The sequence below is a fragment of the Nicotiana tomentosiformis genome, chromosome 10, assembly GCF_000390325.3.
Source record: "Nicotiana tomentosiformis chromosome 10, ASM39032v3, whole genome shotgun sequence".
In the NCBI taxonomy this organism is placed as follows: Eukaryota; Viridiplantae; Streptophyta; class Magnoliopsida; order Solanales; family Solanaceae; genus Nicotiana; species Nicotiana tomentosiformis.
The window spans coordinates 36,365,586-36,380,995 of NC_090821.1; the positions used below are offsets into that span (position 1 = coordinate 36,365,586).

General features: G+C 37.9%; 1 protein-coding gene and 1 non-coding gene across 6 annotated transcripts; both read left to right on the forward strand.

The window, feature by feature from the left end:
* Nucleotides 1–335: 335 nt before the first annotated feature.
* Nucleotides 336–12,101, forward strand: LOC104106911 (mRNA export factor GLE1-like). Of its 5 annotated transcripts, none has more exons than XM_009615573.4 (8): nt 336–927; nt 1,233–1,400; nt 1,505–1,660; nt 2,054–2,174; nt 2,303–2,451; nt 3,202–3,373; nt 9,521–9,698; nt 11,596–12,101. In XM_009615573.4, coding segments are annotated over exons 1-7 (900 nt in total). In that variant the 5' UTR covers nt 336–925; the 3' UTR covers nt 9,653–9,698; nt 11,596–12,101. The 5 variants fall into 5 exon arrangements, with proteins under 5 accessions (XP_009613868.2, XP_018629900.2, XP_009613864.2 ...); XM_018774384.3 differs by having other exon boundaries at nt 339–927; nt 9,515–9,698; nt 11,511–12,101; XM_009615569.4 differs by having other exon boundaries at nt 339–927; nt 9,515–9,698.
* Nucleotides 9,831–9,934, forward strand: LOC117279343 (U6 spliceosomal RNA). Its single transcript, XR_004509756.1, has one exon. It is a non-coding gene; the product is annotated as a U6 spliceosomal RNA (small nuclear RNA).
* Nucleotides 12,102–15,410: the final 3,309 nt, after the last annotated feature.

A 15,410-nucleotide genomic window follows, 5' to 3' on the forward strand; every position in this document is an offset into this window, starting at 1 on the left:
TTGTTATAACAAAAAATATCTTTTCAAGATATCTAAAGTTTCCAAAATTAATGAAGATTTAGCTAAGATAAAATACAATGAAAGTACAAGATGCAAATAAATAAAGTTGAGATTAGACATAGTTCTCCATATAAAGATAAATTGAAACTTTTTGAGAAGTTATTGTTTATCTTATTTAGTTATGCATTGAGATTGACTTGAATGTTAGGCTGTCCTAAACGATTTAGAATTGAGCCAATAATTGATTTATCGATTACTGAATTTCTATTAATGGTGCTTCTCATATAATTTAAATTTAAAGATATATGAATGATAGATATGGATGTGATCGAGTTACTTTTTAGCTAAAGGAATACCTATTAGCTACATCAGCGTAGTACATTCATTTTTTACTTTTTAGCACCTTCATTTTCTCTTTCACGTTAAGCTTCCTTTTCTCCCTCCCTTCACCGCAATTCCTCAAAATTCATACCCTCAGCTTATGATCTATCCAATTCGGAATAGTAAAAAATCCATTTGATTTTATTGAATTTTCTATAGCTATTATTTCAAGAAACCACAACTGCAAATCCAAGAAAATTTCAAAAGTAGACGCTTCACAGAGAGCAGAGCCTTTTGTTGAGTAAATCTTGGAGGAAATTAATATAAATAATGAAACTTTAATCTCAAATCAGCGCCCTCTTTATCCCTTTTTGTGCTATCTTTCCCCCATCTATTCATACTCTTGTCTGTATTAGTAATATCAGGGTTTAGCTTTCAAATTTCCCTTATGAGTGTTCATGTTATGATCTTTTACATTTTCTGTTTGTAACTTTTGCTTTTCAATTGTTACATGTAATTAATTATATGTCAAATTTCAAGACTCAAGTGTGTGAAGGTTGTACACAACTTTATTTAAAGGTGTTCTTAAGGCTGGAAAAGAATAATGTAAGTTAGTACTTTTTTCCTATATCCATTTTTTCATCTCTTTCTCTATTTGTAGTAGTCCACGAAAAATTAATGCCATTTTTTAGTTTTCTTTTAGGGAGGGGTTGGTTCATGTGACCTCTATGCATATGTTTGACAAAATACCTTTCTCATAGTTGTAGTGATAACAACATCACATGTCAGGTTTTCCTTTATTGCAACAAGTTTATTGAAATTCTGGAACTATAACTTTTTTTTATAAGATCTGTAACTATAATATTCAACTTGTTGCTTGGTTTGTGCTGAGTTATGGTTATTTTCCTCAGGGGTACTGTTAAACTGCAACTGCCGTTGCGTAAAAATGTTAATGGAATGACCCTGGATCCAAACCCTGATTGGAGCTTTGATGCTTTACTGGTCGAGCTCAACTCGATAGAGAAGGAGCTCAATGGATCATCGAAATTTCCATTACCTTTTACTAAAGCAGAATCTCGGTATGTTATTTTAACAAGGTTTCTTAGTGAAAATCACATCAAGCATTTTAGTTTCATTTGGATAGTAAATTTTCTGTGTTATTGTCTAATCTGTCTTTACTCAGAGTACTCTCGACTTCAAAGAATAATTCTTGGAGAGGCTTTATTATGCAAGTGTCTGATGACGACGTGGAGGATGTGGAAAGAGACACTAAGGATGAAGTTGGTGATCATTTTGTTCTGGGGGGAAAACATTTTTCCTGTGATGAAATGTATCTGAGGTGAGTACTCAACAATTGCAAACATTATAGAGTGTAAGAATGCGAGGAGGTCTATTAGAACAGAGAAACAAGCTATGAAATATGTTACTACAAATGCCCTTCCCCATGTTAAACATCTCATAATTGCTTGGCTCTATAATTGTTTAAGGCATTACATGTTTATAGCATTTACTTATTGAGCCAAGAGTCTTAGCCAAATAAGGAGGATAGGTGTGTGTGTGGCTAGGATGGGGTGGGATGGGGGGAGGGGGTGCTTAAGCACTTAATATTACCTCATAGTTTATTTTCGAGGTGCATCATGAAGTTATTCCTATTAACTTCCGTTTTATTAATAATAAACTTTCGTTTCATTCTTGATTAATACTTAGTGCAATATTTCTCATGTTGTTTCAGTGATAGCGACCATTCTGAAGAAGGCATGGGCATTGAACTTCAACATGATCTAATGGATAAAGTGGGATTAGTGGAAAGTGCTTTATCTGAATTAGCTCATGAGCACCAGCTTACTATTGCGGTTTGTAACTTCACTTTTATGCTTCCTTAACTTTCTCTGACCATGTCCCCGCCTTGATTCACTTAGAAAAAGAAAATAAGGGATGAATATATTAAACCGAATCTCTTTCTCTTATTACCTTACAACAGGAGGAAATGAGAGATCAACTATCAGCAATTGAAGCTGAGTTAATGGATGAAAATCAGAAGCTTGCCTCCACACTTGAACGGGTTGAGAGAAATACTGAAGCTCAAAGGGAAATGAACAGAAAATTTGACATGCAGTACCAGCGTAAAATGTCAGGCGTATTACTCTGGTTTTGTGAGAAAAAAAACTTATTTTTGCATTAAGTTTGTCATCTAGTTAATAGTTTTTTCTTTGTTCAATGATGTATAACAAGGTAGATGTTCTTCAGTGGGTTTTGGTCCAATGGTGGTCTGCTGGAACTGATGAAAACATTATCTATTTAGTTGCTAAAGACCAGGGTATTTGTTTTATCCGTACTGTGGACTTCACTTCAACTGCTGCTGCTGCTACTCTAGGACCAATGGAAATAATATATTTGCCAAAGACATGCCAATCAAATCTCAATTACTTAAATGAGAGCTGGTTTGTGAGGAATTTACTTACAAAAAAATTCACTAAGGATGTTTGATTTACATCACAAACCACTAATGTTGTTTAGGTTGGGAATGAAAGTGAATAGGGTGATTTGTTCATCATTTCTTGTTGACATGAATTACAGATGAAGGTGTAAAACAGATTCAGGGGTATGGGCAGCGAGCCGAGTTACTGTATAGAAGGGACACCAACAGGAAGTCATGTCACTTTGATTGCAAGTGACTATTTTCTGATTCAAACACATGCATGCCCTTGGTCTCTATAAAAAAAACTTTGCGATTGATAAATATTAAATTTTTGTTAATGTTTCTTGTTCACTCTATACATGCTTGGAGTACCCAGAATTTGAAGTTTAATCACCATTTGCATGTTCCTACAGTTTAATTTTAATAAAAATATTCTTTTGACTTCAATTGTATTACTGTAGTGCAGAAGCACTTGATGATCACCTAACTGCTGTGCAAAGGGATCACGAACACAGATCCCAGATTGAAGAAATGATAATAAGAGATGATGCAGCTCGTGAAGAAGCCAAGAGGAAAGAAAAAGCTCTTCAAGAAGAAAAAGCCCGGCAAAAAATGATCAGAGCAGAAGCCAATGTATGTGTTTTACTCCTATCGAGAGAGACACAAAATTTGATATGCTTATTGGAAATTCTCTCATATGCTTAGTAGAAGAGTTTCTTTAAGGAAAAAAAAGTTTAGAAAGCTATATTTATCCAATTGCATTTCTGGTCGCCCGCCGTTTTGTGATTTTTATAGATTTTACAAAGTTAGCTATTTGTGAGAATCATCAAACGAGGAAGTAATTGTGCTTGTGTTAATTTTTTTTTGAGAAGGTAACATTTGTTGCATATATATTAACTGTATCAAAATATGTAAGTTAACCATAATTACAAAGGGTGGTACAGGAAGATTATCTAGTCCTTACAAGGATTCTAAAACATCAACAAAAGATTCTGGATCTTCCATGTACTCTTGCTTACACCAAAAATTAAAAAGAGCTAAACAATGCATTTTCATTCTCTAGATAGTACTATGTCTATCTTCAAAACATCTTAGGTTTCTCTCTTTCCAAACAGTCCACTAAACGCAAGTTGGGACAATCTTCCATCTCTCATTCTGATTAGGGGAGCTACTAAGTCTGTTCCAGCATTCTAGAAGTTCAATAACACTCCTTGGCATTACCCACATAATTCCTTTCAAGTTAATGAAAATCCTCCAACTTTGTTCTATTATCCTGCAGTGCAAAAAAAGATGGTTGATTTTCTCTGCCTCTTCTCCACATAAGTAGCATCTGGAGCATATGTGGAGGCCCCTCTTGATAAGATTATCCCGAGTTAAGATCGCTTTTCTGGCTAGCAACCACGTGAAGCAAGCAACTTTGTATGGAATTTTGACTTTCCAAATTAGTTTCCAAGGCCAACTTCCAATCTGATTATTAAAGGTGTTGTATTCCTTGTAGGTAGACTTGACTGAGAATTTACCTTGCTTATCCCTTTGCCAGAACATACAATCTTCAGGAGTGAATATCCCTTTGAATTGATCCAAGGTGTTGTAGAATTCTGTTAGCCTAACGATCTCCCAGTCGTTGAATAATCTTCTATACCTAAGGTTCCATCTTTGGTTTGGCCATACATCTCCCACAGTTGCTCCTTGCTGCTGGTTCAGGCTATAAATGTCTAGGAAAGTCTGTTTCAAAGGACATTGACCTAGCCAGGTGTCATCCCAGAAAGAAGTTTTCATTCCATTGCCCACCTTGAATCTAGATTTATTTTTATACTTTGGCCACAAGTTCCTAATTGATCTCAATAGACTGACACCATAAGGACTAGTTGTAGAGTTGGTAGTCTAATTACTTTCCATTCCATACTTCACTCTAATGACATCTTTCCATAGTGAGCGTTCACTCGAAGTAAATCTCTAGAGCTATTTCATCATTAGGCTGTGGTTCTGAATTCCTAGGTTCCTAATGCCGAGCCCCCCTTCCTTCTTGCTGGTTACAAGTGAATCCCAATTGACCAGGTGAATTTTGCCTTTGTCACTGTTGCCTTGCCAAAGAAAGTTCCTTCTCAATGCATCTATTCTTTTGACTACATTTGCCGGGATAGGAAATAGAGAAATCATGTAAGTGGGCAAGGCATCCAGTACACTATTGATTAGAACTAGTCTGCCCCCTAGGGAAAAAAGATATTGGCTTTTCCGGTGAACTAATTTCTTTTCACACTCTCTAGTACACCATTCCAAATTTCTTTTGACTTGCTCTTTGCTCCCAGAGTCATTCCAAGATACACTGAAGGAAGTTCTCCAATTCTCCCTCCCAGAATGTTAGGTAAGTATTGGATATCAGGGACCTCATTGATTGGATATAGATGACTCTTGCTCCAATTAATGTGCAACCCAGATATGGCTTCAAATAGAATAAATATCACCCTCAGAATTCTCAGTTGATCTCTATCAGCTTCACAAAAAACTAGTGTGTCGTCGGCATACTGAAGGGGTGTGATTTCTAGATTGTTGATAGCCCTAGTAGATACATTGAATCTCTTGATCCAGGTGTTACCCTGAGCAGTTTTCAACATGTCATTACGACCTTCCATAGCAATGATAAACAAGAAGGGGATAAGGGATCACCTTGTCCCGGTCCTCCTTGGGATGAGAAGAAGCCAGCTGGGGAGCCATTGATAAGGATGGAAAATTTGATAGTGCTTATGCATAATTTGATCCAGGAGATCTATCTGCCTCCAAACCCCATCTTCTCCAAAATTCCAAGCAGATAACTTCAGTTCAAATGATTAAAAGCCTTCTGAATGTCCAACTTACATAGGATGCCTAGGAGTTTGCTTTTGATCCTTGTGTTTACACATTCATTTGCTATAAGTATGGCATCCATTATCTATCTCCCTTTGATAAAGACCATTTATTGAGCATCCACCAATTTATGTACCACTTTCTTGAGTCTCTCAGTCAACAACTTCGATATGATTTTGTAGATGCTACCTGTTAGGCTGATGTGTCTAAAGTCTTTTCATTCCTTGGCACCCATTTTCTTAGGAATCAAAGCCACATAGGTGGCATTGAAGCTTTTTTTCAAAAACACCTCTATCATAACATCAACATTGACTACCTCCCAAAAGTGAGTGAAGAAGGACATGGTATAGCCATCAGGGCCAGGAGCTTTATCCCCAGCACATGCTTGAACACTGCTCCATACCTCTTGGGCTTCAAACGGACTCTGTAGTATCTGGTTTTCTTCTGGAGTGATCATAGGACAAACTCTGAGGTTTTCATGGGGCCTCTATTATTGTGACTCAGCGTAGAGGTTTTGATAGAATGAGATGATTTCCATCTTGATATCTGCAAGTTTTCTGATAGGTTCACCTTCAACTTCTAACATGTCAATGTTGTTGTTCCTCTTACGAGCATTGGCAGTTCTATGGAAGAACTTCGTATTGTTATCTCATTGTTTCAACCAAAGAGCTCTTGATCTCTGTCTCCATGCGACTTCTTCTTTTCTTGCGATCTCCTCAAATTTCACTGTTAATGTTGCTTTTGAGAGTATTTCATCTTCATTTATATTCCTGAGGTCTTGAATCTCATCCAATTAACTTAATTGAGAGAGAATATTAAGCTTCTGCATTTCTAGATTTCCCTGAATAGTTTTGCTCCATTCTCTGAGTTTTCCTTTCAGAGCCTTCAATTTGAAAGCTAGAGTATAGTCAGGTCTTCCTTCACAGTTGAAAGAGTCCCACCATTCTTTGACTCTCTCTTTGAAACCCTCTGTCTACAGCCACCAATTTTCTAATTTGAAATTGGATTTGATAGGCTCCCAATTTCCACATTGAAGTAACAGAGGCGTGTGATCAGAAGTCACTCTATGCAAGGTTGATTGTTTGATACTCCTGAAGCCGTCATCCCCATCTTCAGATTTCTTAAATAAGAAATCTGTCTAGTCTAGCTGCAATGTCATGTCTGTCTCTTTTCCTCCAAGTGAACTTACTTCCTAGTAGTTGTAGATCTACCAACTCCATATCCTTGATGAATTCAGAGAAATCAATCATCGATCTGGAGATTCTGTTACAGTTTTTCTTCTCTGAAGGAAATCTAACTTTATTAAAGTCCCCACATACCACCCAGGGACCCGAGAACAAGGCTCTTGTTATACCAATTTCCCACCAAACTTCTTCTCTCTCTGCCATGTCGTTAGGAGCATAATTACTTGTTTAGTGCCAAGATAAGTCCTGTGTTTTTCCAGTGAACTTACATGTGATAGAGTAGGAAGCCAAGCTGGTTGTCTCACCTTCCCATACCTTACCGTCCCACATCAGTAAAATGCCTCCCCTTGTACCGCTAGCATCTAGTTGTGCAAATGTGCACCATCTATTGGCCCATAATTCTCTCACAATTCTTGTGATATCTTCTTCAATTTTGGTCTCCTGAAAGCAGTAGACATCTGCTTTCCAAATGTTAATGCAGTTATTGATTAGTCTCCTCTTCCTTGCCTTGTTCAATCCCCTCACATTCCATGATACAATGTTGACTTTCATTGATCTTGATTGATGTGGTAGCCCCCTCTACTTCTGGTACTATTGCTTTTGAAATTGCTCCCGATGTCCAGGTTCTTCAGTTCTTTAGAACCCTTAGTTTTAGGAGTTATTGTCACTATTGTTCCTGCAATACCCATATGTGTTTGTATTTTTGATCAATCTTCATGAAAAGCTGTAAAGCCTCTTTTTCGCAACCTTGGAAATCAACCCCAAATTCTTGATGATGTTTTGGTGCACCCAGATAGGTATATTAAAAGTCAGGGTCCTTCTCAGGCTCTTGGGTGTGTGAATTCAAGGGTTCAACCTTTTCAATTGCCCACTCAGTAGTTTCCTCCCCTTATGTGTTTTACAAGGGTTGGAAACCTAGTGGAGAGCATTCTGGTTCTTCCGCAATGATCATGGCACTTTTCTTGTCAACTGGGTCTAGTTGGGCTTCTTATTTTCGTTCTTCTTCCTCTAATGTTGCCCTTTCTTCGATCAGGTTTGACTCTGGTTCGATGTTTGCAGCATGCAAAATATTAGGAGGCAGAGAGATTGCTGATATTTCTTCAATTAGTGGGTCTGGTCTGTATTTACTAGAGTGTTCCAAATTGGGCTTGTCTTCTGAAATGACTTAGGCCATGATATCTGGGTCCAAAGATTGCTTATTATGTAACATGGACCTTATTTGTATCGGGTCATTTAATTTAAATGCCCCCTCACACGGTCACGTGTATCTTCAGAAAACCTAGGCTGTAAGGCTTTTGAGCAACCCACGTGCCCCGTCCCATCTCCATATTCTTGAGCCCCTCCCACTGCCAACATAGAGTCTACGATTACCCGCTGGTCCATGACCTTCATCTATCTTCCTTCACCGGAGGAAAATCTTACCGGTGACTCACACCAGACTTGGATCGTGTAAGTAATTCCTTTATTTTCAATGATTACTGCCCTCGGGATAAAATCCCCATCTCCTCTCACCTTCAATCTGGCCCATTTTAGGTGATTTTTGAGTTCCGTTTCTTCCTCAGTTTGAACTCAACCTCCACAGTGATCTCCAACCTCTTTGAAGACTTTCTGGGACCAGAGATGAAGTGGGAGTCTAACAAGTCTGATCCAAAAATGTTCTATCTTCTCAATTTGTGATATAGATCCCACTGTCGGCGACCACCATTGAAGATGAAACTTATGAAACTTCCAGCTCCAGTTCCCCTTTAGCATATGTGCAGCAGTTGTTTTCGAGGAAAACTCAAACAGAAAGTGATTTTGGAACATCTCATAGATGTTTACCCCATGAGCTTGCTTCCAAGTGCTGCTGGCCCACCGCCGGATCTCCGAGAGGGTAGGGGATGTCAGAAATCCCAACTGGAAGGCTACCCACCACACTCCTGGAAAGGAGTTCATTTTGGACAATGCTGATTCCTCTAGAGATTTTGATGATGCCCTCTTTTTCATGCACAGAGGCCTTTTCCATTTCTCTGGTTGTCCATTTGTTTCTTCTAATTGTGTCTGAATGAAGGAGTCCTTCCTCTGTATTCATAGGGACAATTGTAACTGCCCTTTGGGCTCTGCCATTAATGAATCTTGATATTTTAAGTGCAATGTCCAACCACCCTATATTAGATGCCAATTCAGGTATAATAATAACAGATCTCCTTCTCTTTTGCATGTTTATAATACTTATGTAGCGACCATATTTGTTGAAGTTTTTCGAGCAGAAGAACTCAGAGAAGTGGTCTTGGGACTTCCATCTTCTCACTGAATTACCCCTCCCTTTCGAAGCTTCTGTTAGTTCATAGCATAACTATTCCATCGTCTTCTGGCTGAAGAAAGTCCTCATGAACACGTTATAACCTCGTTCTGTCCAGTTATACCATGTCTCTGCTCTATTTTCCTCCCTGATTATGTCGTATGATCTGGAACCTACAGTAAAGTAAATTGCATTGTCATCCATTTCCACTGATATGTTAATTCCGATCAAAAGACTACTGCTTGTGTTAATTTAGTAACTTAATGTTTATTGAAACTGCTTTTTTTTTCTTCTCTGTGGCATACTTCTGCAAGTGCTAATGCTCACATTCCCTGGTTCTAGCATCCCTGCTTTCCTATGAAATCTAGCTGTCTATTTGTCTCCCCTCATGCTGCATCTATTACAAAATTGTTGTTTGTGATTGAATTTTCTCCTTGTGGGTAATAATAAGTTTTTTTTCATCAGGTGCAGGCTAGGCTGGAAGCTGAAAGAGTTGAAAAGGAAAAAGCCGTAGCTCTGGAAGCTGAGAGGAAAGCAGCAAAAGAAGCTGCAGCTGCTGCGGAGAAGAAGGCATCAGAGTCATTGATGAATGTTCCTTCGTAGGCTAACAAGGTTCCAAAGGAAGTCACTAGTCATAAACATTCAGCAGGTATGTCTCACTGTGTAATCTTAGTGAGGGAGTGAAAATGGAGATTTGACCTTCCTCCTACTCCTCTTCTTTTTATATTCTAGGCATTTCATTTCAAATAAATAATAACTTAAAATAAAATTCTCTGTGCATGTCCCTTTGGGGACATCCGATAAAATTAGAACGACACAGAGAAGATTAGCATGATGGCCCCTGTGCAAGGATGACACGCACATCGAGAAATGGTCCTGCCTTTTAAACTACCTTACCTTATCAAAAAAATGCTCTGTGCATCATAATCTAAGAGAAAAAATCCTAAAAGGAATATATGCCCTAAAGGTAGATTTGTTTTGATCCCTTATATTTAAAGTTGGACATAAACAATCCTGTATCTTTGTAAAAAGTTAGCCCTTTTGATCTAGCGCTAGATTGCAGGCTATTCACTGACGCAAAAGATAACAATATTTAAAAGCTGGGAACTAGGCCTTTGGAAAAGAGACTAACTCTGAAAATAAAACTCTCTCCAAGAAATATTCCTGGAAAATATACTAATGAAAATATTCTTACCTGGGATTATCCGGGTCAACTATTCACAACCATGCTTTTGACAGCATCCATTAGGGGGATGTGGGGTGGTAACAAAACATAGTGGTTTTAGCGGCGAACGTGGGGAATGGAGTCTTGAGAACTACCTAAATATTAAGCGGGTGACTGATCAATATATATGTGTCTGACAAACCATTGGCTTTTTACAAGTCACCTTCAAAGCTGCGAAACTTCTTTGGGGCCAAGGACCATGCAATTGCGGTGTACCAGTTTATGAGAACCAATGCCGATGAAGTGCATGATGAAGCAGAGAGGAAACTTGATTTGATGTAGAACTACTGTTGTTGCTATTGTTCGTCAGCAAGTCTAATAAATCAGTTTGAAGGGAGAAACATGGATATCATTTCACTGGTGTTGCCTTTCTCGTCTGTTATTTTATCTTTCAGAGCAAAATGTCAGTCTTTATTCTGAACAATAGACTAAATAATAGCCTGTTTGGCCAAGCTTTTTTTGGGGCCAAAAGTGTTTTTTCCCAAAGTTAAGGTAATTGACCAAACTTTTAGAAGGAACAAAAATTCTTTTGAGTAGAAGTAGTTTTTGAGAAGCAGAAAAAAGTAGCTTCTCCTCGTTAGCACATTTTTGAAAAGCACTTTTGAGAAAAATACACTTAGAAGACGAATTTCCCTTAGTTTTTAGGTTGAGTAAAGCATAAAGGTATCCAAAAAAAGAGAAAATATTCTTACTAGTAACCCGATCACTTGACTAGTAAATATGTTCATGTCTTCATCTTTATGCAAAATATATCTGTGATTCTGTTCACGGTCTTCTTTCTTCAAAGAAAAGCTGCCTGTCAATGTTATCACCAGGCTCCCACAAACTCCTTTCTTGGAAATTTACCTCCTACTAGTTTTCTCGTTTGTACCGTTCAAATATCCAAGAATCTAAATGCCAAAGAGAGAGAGGGGGTGGGGGTGGGGTGGGGGGATTAGTATGGACAAACTAACCAATCAAAATAGAAGAATAATCGGGAAAGACTTAAGTGAAGGATGAGAAAAAGAAAAAGTAAAACATTGGTTATTTTTTTGATTGGTAAACGCTAATTGGCAGCAAAGTACTGCAAAATATTTACTAGGAACAGCCATATTACATATTGTGTAATGAGCTCAAAAAGTCAATCATGTTTGTTGTTCATCTGCACTTGCCATATTATACCAAAAGAACAGTAAAGAAATGCATTTATACTTAATATTAATTACAGATTCTTTTTTTTGCTTTAAAAAATTCAAGTGGTCTTTTCCTTCCAAATGATCCACCACTGAAGGCAGTGAGTTCTAGTGTTCAGCTTATTCTTTTCCATCCCTTCCATATACAGGCTATGCAGTAGCTCTATGGTTGTCTCAGGCATTGTCCAGCTGATCCCTACTATGTTAAGAATGATATTCCAGATCTGCATGGTGAATGAGCAATTAATGGAGAGGTGGTTAACATCCTCATTTCTCTCTCGCACAATGGGCACCCTTTGCATATATGAAGTCCTCTTTTCTGGAGATTCTCATGAGTTAGGTATCCACCATGTGCTACCAACCATGTGAAATATTCCACCTTTAGGGTTGCTTTATTTCTCCAGACGCATTTCCATGGCGACTTGGGTATGCTGCCAACAGAAGACCTTAAAAGCTGATGGCAAGCTCTAACCTTGAATCTCCCCTTGGCACCCCTTTTTCAAATTAAAGAATCTGGTTTAGATTGTGTATTAGATGCCAGATATTTATTAGACGTGTATACCATGCATGCATTAACACGCATTTTTATAGAGAAAATTTCATAAACAAAAGAAGCACCATTAATGAAAGAAATATCAAGAATCCAACTTCAATAGTTTCCTCCTCGGATCGAATATTTCTGAGTTCAAATTTGATTAGGCAAGAGTCCATCTCTTTCTTTGCTTGGAAAAGTTTTTTCTACCATCAATAATAATAGTAGACTGAGACAAACATTTAATATGCATGCACTAGTCATAATTTTCTAATAGATATGCTTTGCTTAGAATTAGACATGATTTGGTTAGATAGAACAGAGAAACATAATTCACTAGCTTGATAATTTCGTCTACTGGTAAGCAAATTTCCATAAGCTAATACTTGCGGTTTCTTTCTGTTCCATTAGTGTTGTCTCTTCTCCCATTAGTTCCATTAGTCTCGTTAGTTTTTTTAGCCTTAGGTGAATCTTTTCTAATAGTGAATGGTCTTGAGACTAATCTGGACTAAAGGTGCTCACTAATTACAAAGATAAAGGAGTGTTCATGCTCAATGAAATATACAAAAGACCAAGTTAGAGCAACCTCTATATTTAAAGGACTATTCTGGTTTTTTTCTTTATAGTCTACAAGTCTCCAATATTGATGTCTAATGGTGACTTTATCAACTTGAGGGATCCATTGTAATTATTTTTAATCCCACTCCACTGCTTTGAGCTAGAAAATGAACATTGGAGACAAGTAGTTGAGATATGTTCTATAGTTGAGGGTAAAGTCCTTCAGATTTCAACGCAACCTCGAGTCCCTTCAAAGTCATTATTCTGCATTTTCTTCTCGCAGAGCTCTTTAGCCCTTAGGGCTTCATTTATTGCACCCCATCGCAAATCGCAATCAATGTTAACTAGTAAGATACACCAGACATGCATACAAAAGTCCCTAACTTATATTTGTCATGCTCAATTCTATGTTCCTTATACCTGGGAGTGAGTGACGAAGATGAGTTCATCACACTGGCGATGGCTTCTTATTGAACGTAGAGTATCAATTAAGTACTGATCCACTCCAAATATCGTGTAGGTGGAAATGCCAACATAATTTCCATTTTGAAGGGAAGACATATTCTCTAAGACAATTGGATCTCTATTTGGAGGCTTTAAAGGGAACCTAAAGCGAACATTAGAAGGGGAACCTTGGAGCAACGGTAAAGTTGTCTCCGTGTGACCTATAAGTCACAGGTTCAAGTCGTAGAAGCAGCCACTAATGTTTGCATTAGGGTAGCTTGTCTACATCACACCCCTTGAGGTGCGGCTCTTCACCGGACCCTGCGTGAATGCAAGATGATTTATGCGACTGCCCTTTTTAAAGGGAACCTAGCAAGAAGTTGAAGTAAACCACAACTCAAAAAGATGATGGGCACGAATTATGATGATTATATGTATACTTGGTATTCCCTTTATTTTCAAGTTGAAATCATCAATGCATAGTGTCACGATCCAATTTTCTCTTCGTTGGGTATCGTGATGGCACCTAGTCTTAGGGACTAGGTAAGCCTAAAATTTACTGAATAACAACAACAATTAAATAACATCTAACAATTTTTGAAATGGAAATCTCTATCAAATTTACAATTCCTAAAACCGGTAGTACAAGTCATAAGCTTTACAGAGTTTGCTACAAATTTCTAAGTACAACTATTTAGAAATAGGTAAAACAGTGTGAATACAAAGTAGGAAGTGACTCCGAAGCCTGCGAACGCAGCAGCAGGTTTTCCTTGAGTCTCCACACCAACAAGTTCGCACATCTAGCTAATGGTCAACTGACTTCGAAATACCTGAATCTGCACAAAAAATGTGCGGAAGCGTAGTAAGAGTACACCACGGTGGTACCCAGCAAGTATCAAGACTAACCTCAGTTGAGTAGTGATGAGGAACAGTCAAGACACCTACTGGACCAAATAACCATAACAAGTATAAGTATAGAACCAACAGAGTATGATATCTACATAAAGACTACGTGAAATGGCAATTAATACGGTAATTGCAATAGGGAAGGAAAACAACAACTATCAGCGGAACACCATAATAATGACATAGAAGAAAGAACGGAAACACAGCCTAAGTCCGATAATCATAAATAAAGAAAGGACAAGTAACAACTCAACAATACGACAGCTTTCACACCGGGTTTTAGTCAATAAACTCCACGAGGTACCGAACCTCATACTATTGACAACTCACGGGTTCTATTACCTGAACCCTAACACTTGGCATCTTGTGCCCTCGTTATACTTCATAACCGTACTGACGACTCACGTGCCAAATAGAGCAATTCTCACATAGAAGGCAAGTAAACAAGGGTGTTCATCTATACTCAACAATATCAAAAAAACTTCTTAACCGATAAGAGTGCTCAGCTACGTGTATGCTTGTGCAAGTGTCCTAACATGGTTCATGCCAGCTAGTAAGTACAGGAAAATAAATGGACAACATGTAAAATGTTTTCATACAACTTTTCACAAGATAAAGCTCACACAGGTAAGTGTACCACTACACAAGTATCAACAACAAGAATGCCCCTAAGCCATCACAAGTCATCACAAATCAATCCCTGACACAACCCACATTATCTCGCCACGTGTGCAATAGTAAAATAAATGCCCGCCTTGTCTCGCCACACGTGCATAATAATGTTCCCACCTTGTCTCTCTATATGCGCAACCCACATATATATATCCCGCCTTGTCACGCCGCATGTGCAAATATCAATAGTAACAGTAGCACAACAGAAATCTCGTGCAACCCAATGACACTCGCACAGCAGAAACCTCGTGCATCACAACAAAACGTACAACATCAACAATGACAATAATACAAGGGTACGACAAATAAGTCAACTAAGAGATTCCAGAACTTATAGAAACAGAGGAACTAATTCACAAAGAGTAGCCACAATCGGGTAATACTAGTCATAATAAGAACATCTCAACAAGAAAGGAAATATTATGTAACAATGGTCCACAATATACAGTTCGACAACGAGAAAGCTAACACAAGTCGAATAATTCCAAATAAGGACAAGTCAACCAAAATATAGGATATCTAACTTCTTTTAAGGTTGGGCAATTAGGAAAGAGATACAACAAATTCAGCTAGGAAGAAGCAGCGGAAAGGTAACCATAACCTCAATTAAGGCTGAACAATTACAAAAGAGATAGTAATAATTTCAATTAAAAATAAGCACTTAGGGAAAGGATAACATGGCAATAGAAAGGTAACAATTTCAGTTAAGGCACATATGAATCAAATAAGCAATAAGAGTGAATCATGAAGCAATTAATTCTAATTAAGCAGGTAGAGGTGAAACTGGTAATTAAGAAGCGTAATCATAACAAGAACAACTGCATAATCAGTGAATACAAGGGCCTAAGAATC

Excerpts from the sequence above, each read along its gene's own strand:
- LOC104106911 (XM_018774384.3), top strand. Across the intron at positions 1,401-1,504 it reads TTTACTAAAGCAGAATCTCG|AGTACTCTCGACTTCAAAGA; the intron begins GTATGTTATTTT and ends GTCTTTACTCAG. Across the intron at positions 3,374-9,514 it reads TGATCAGAGCAGAAGCCAAT|GTGCAGGCTAGGCTGGAAGC; the intron begins GTATGTGTTTTA and ends TTTTTTCATCAG.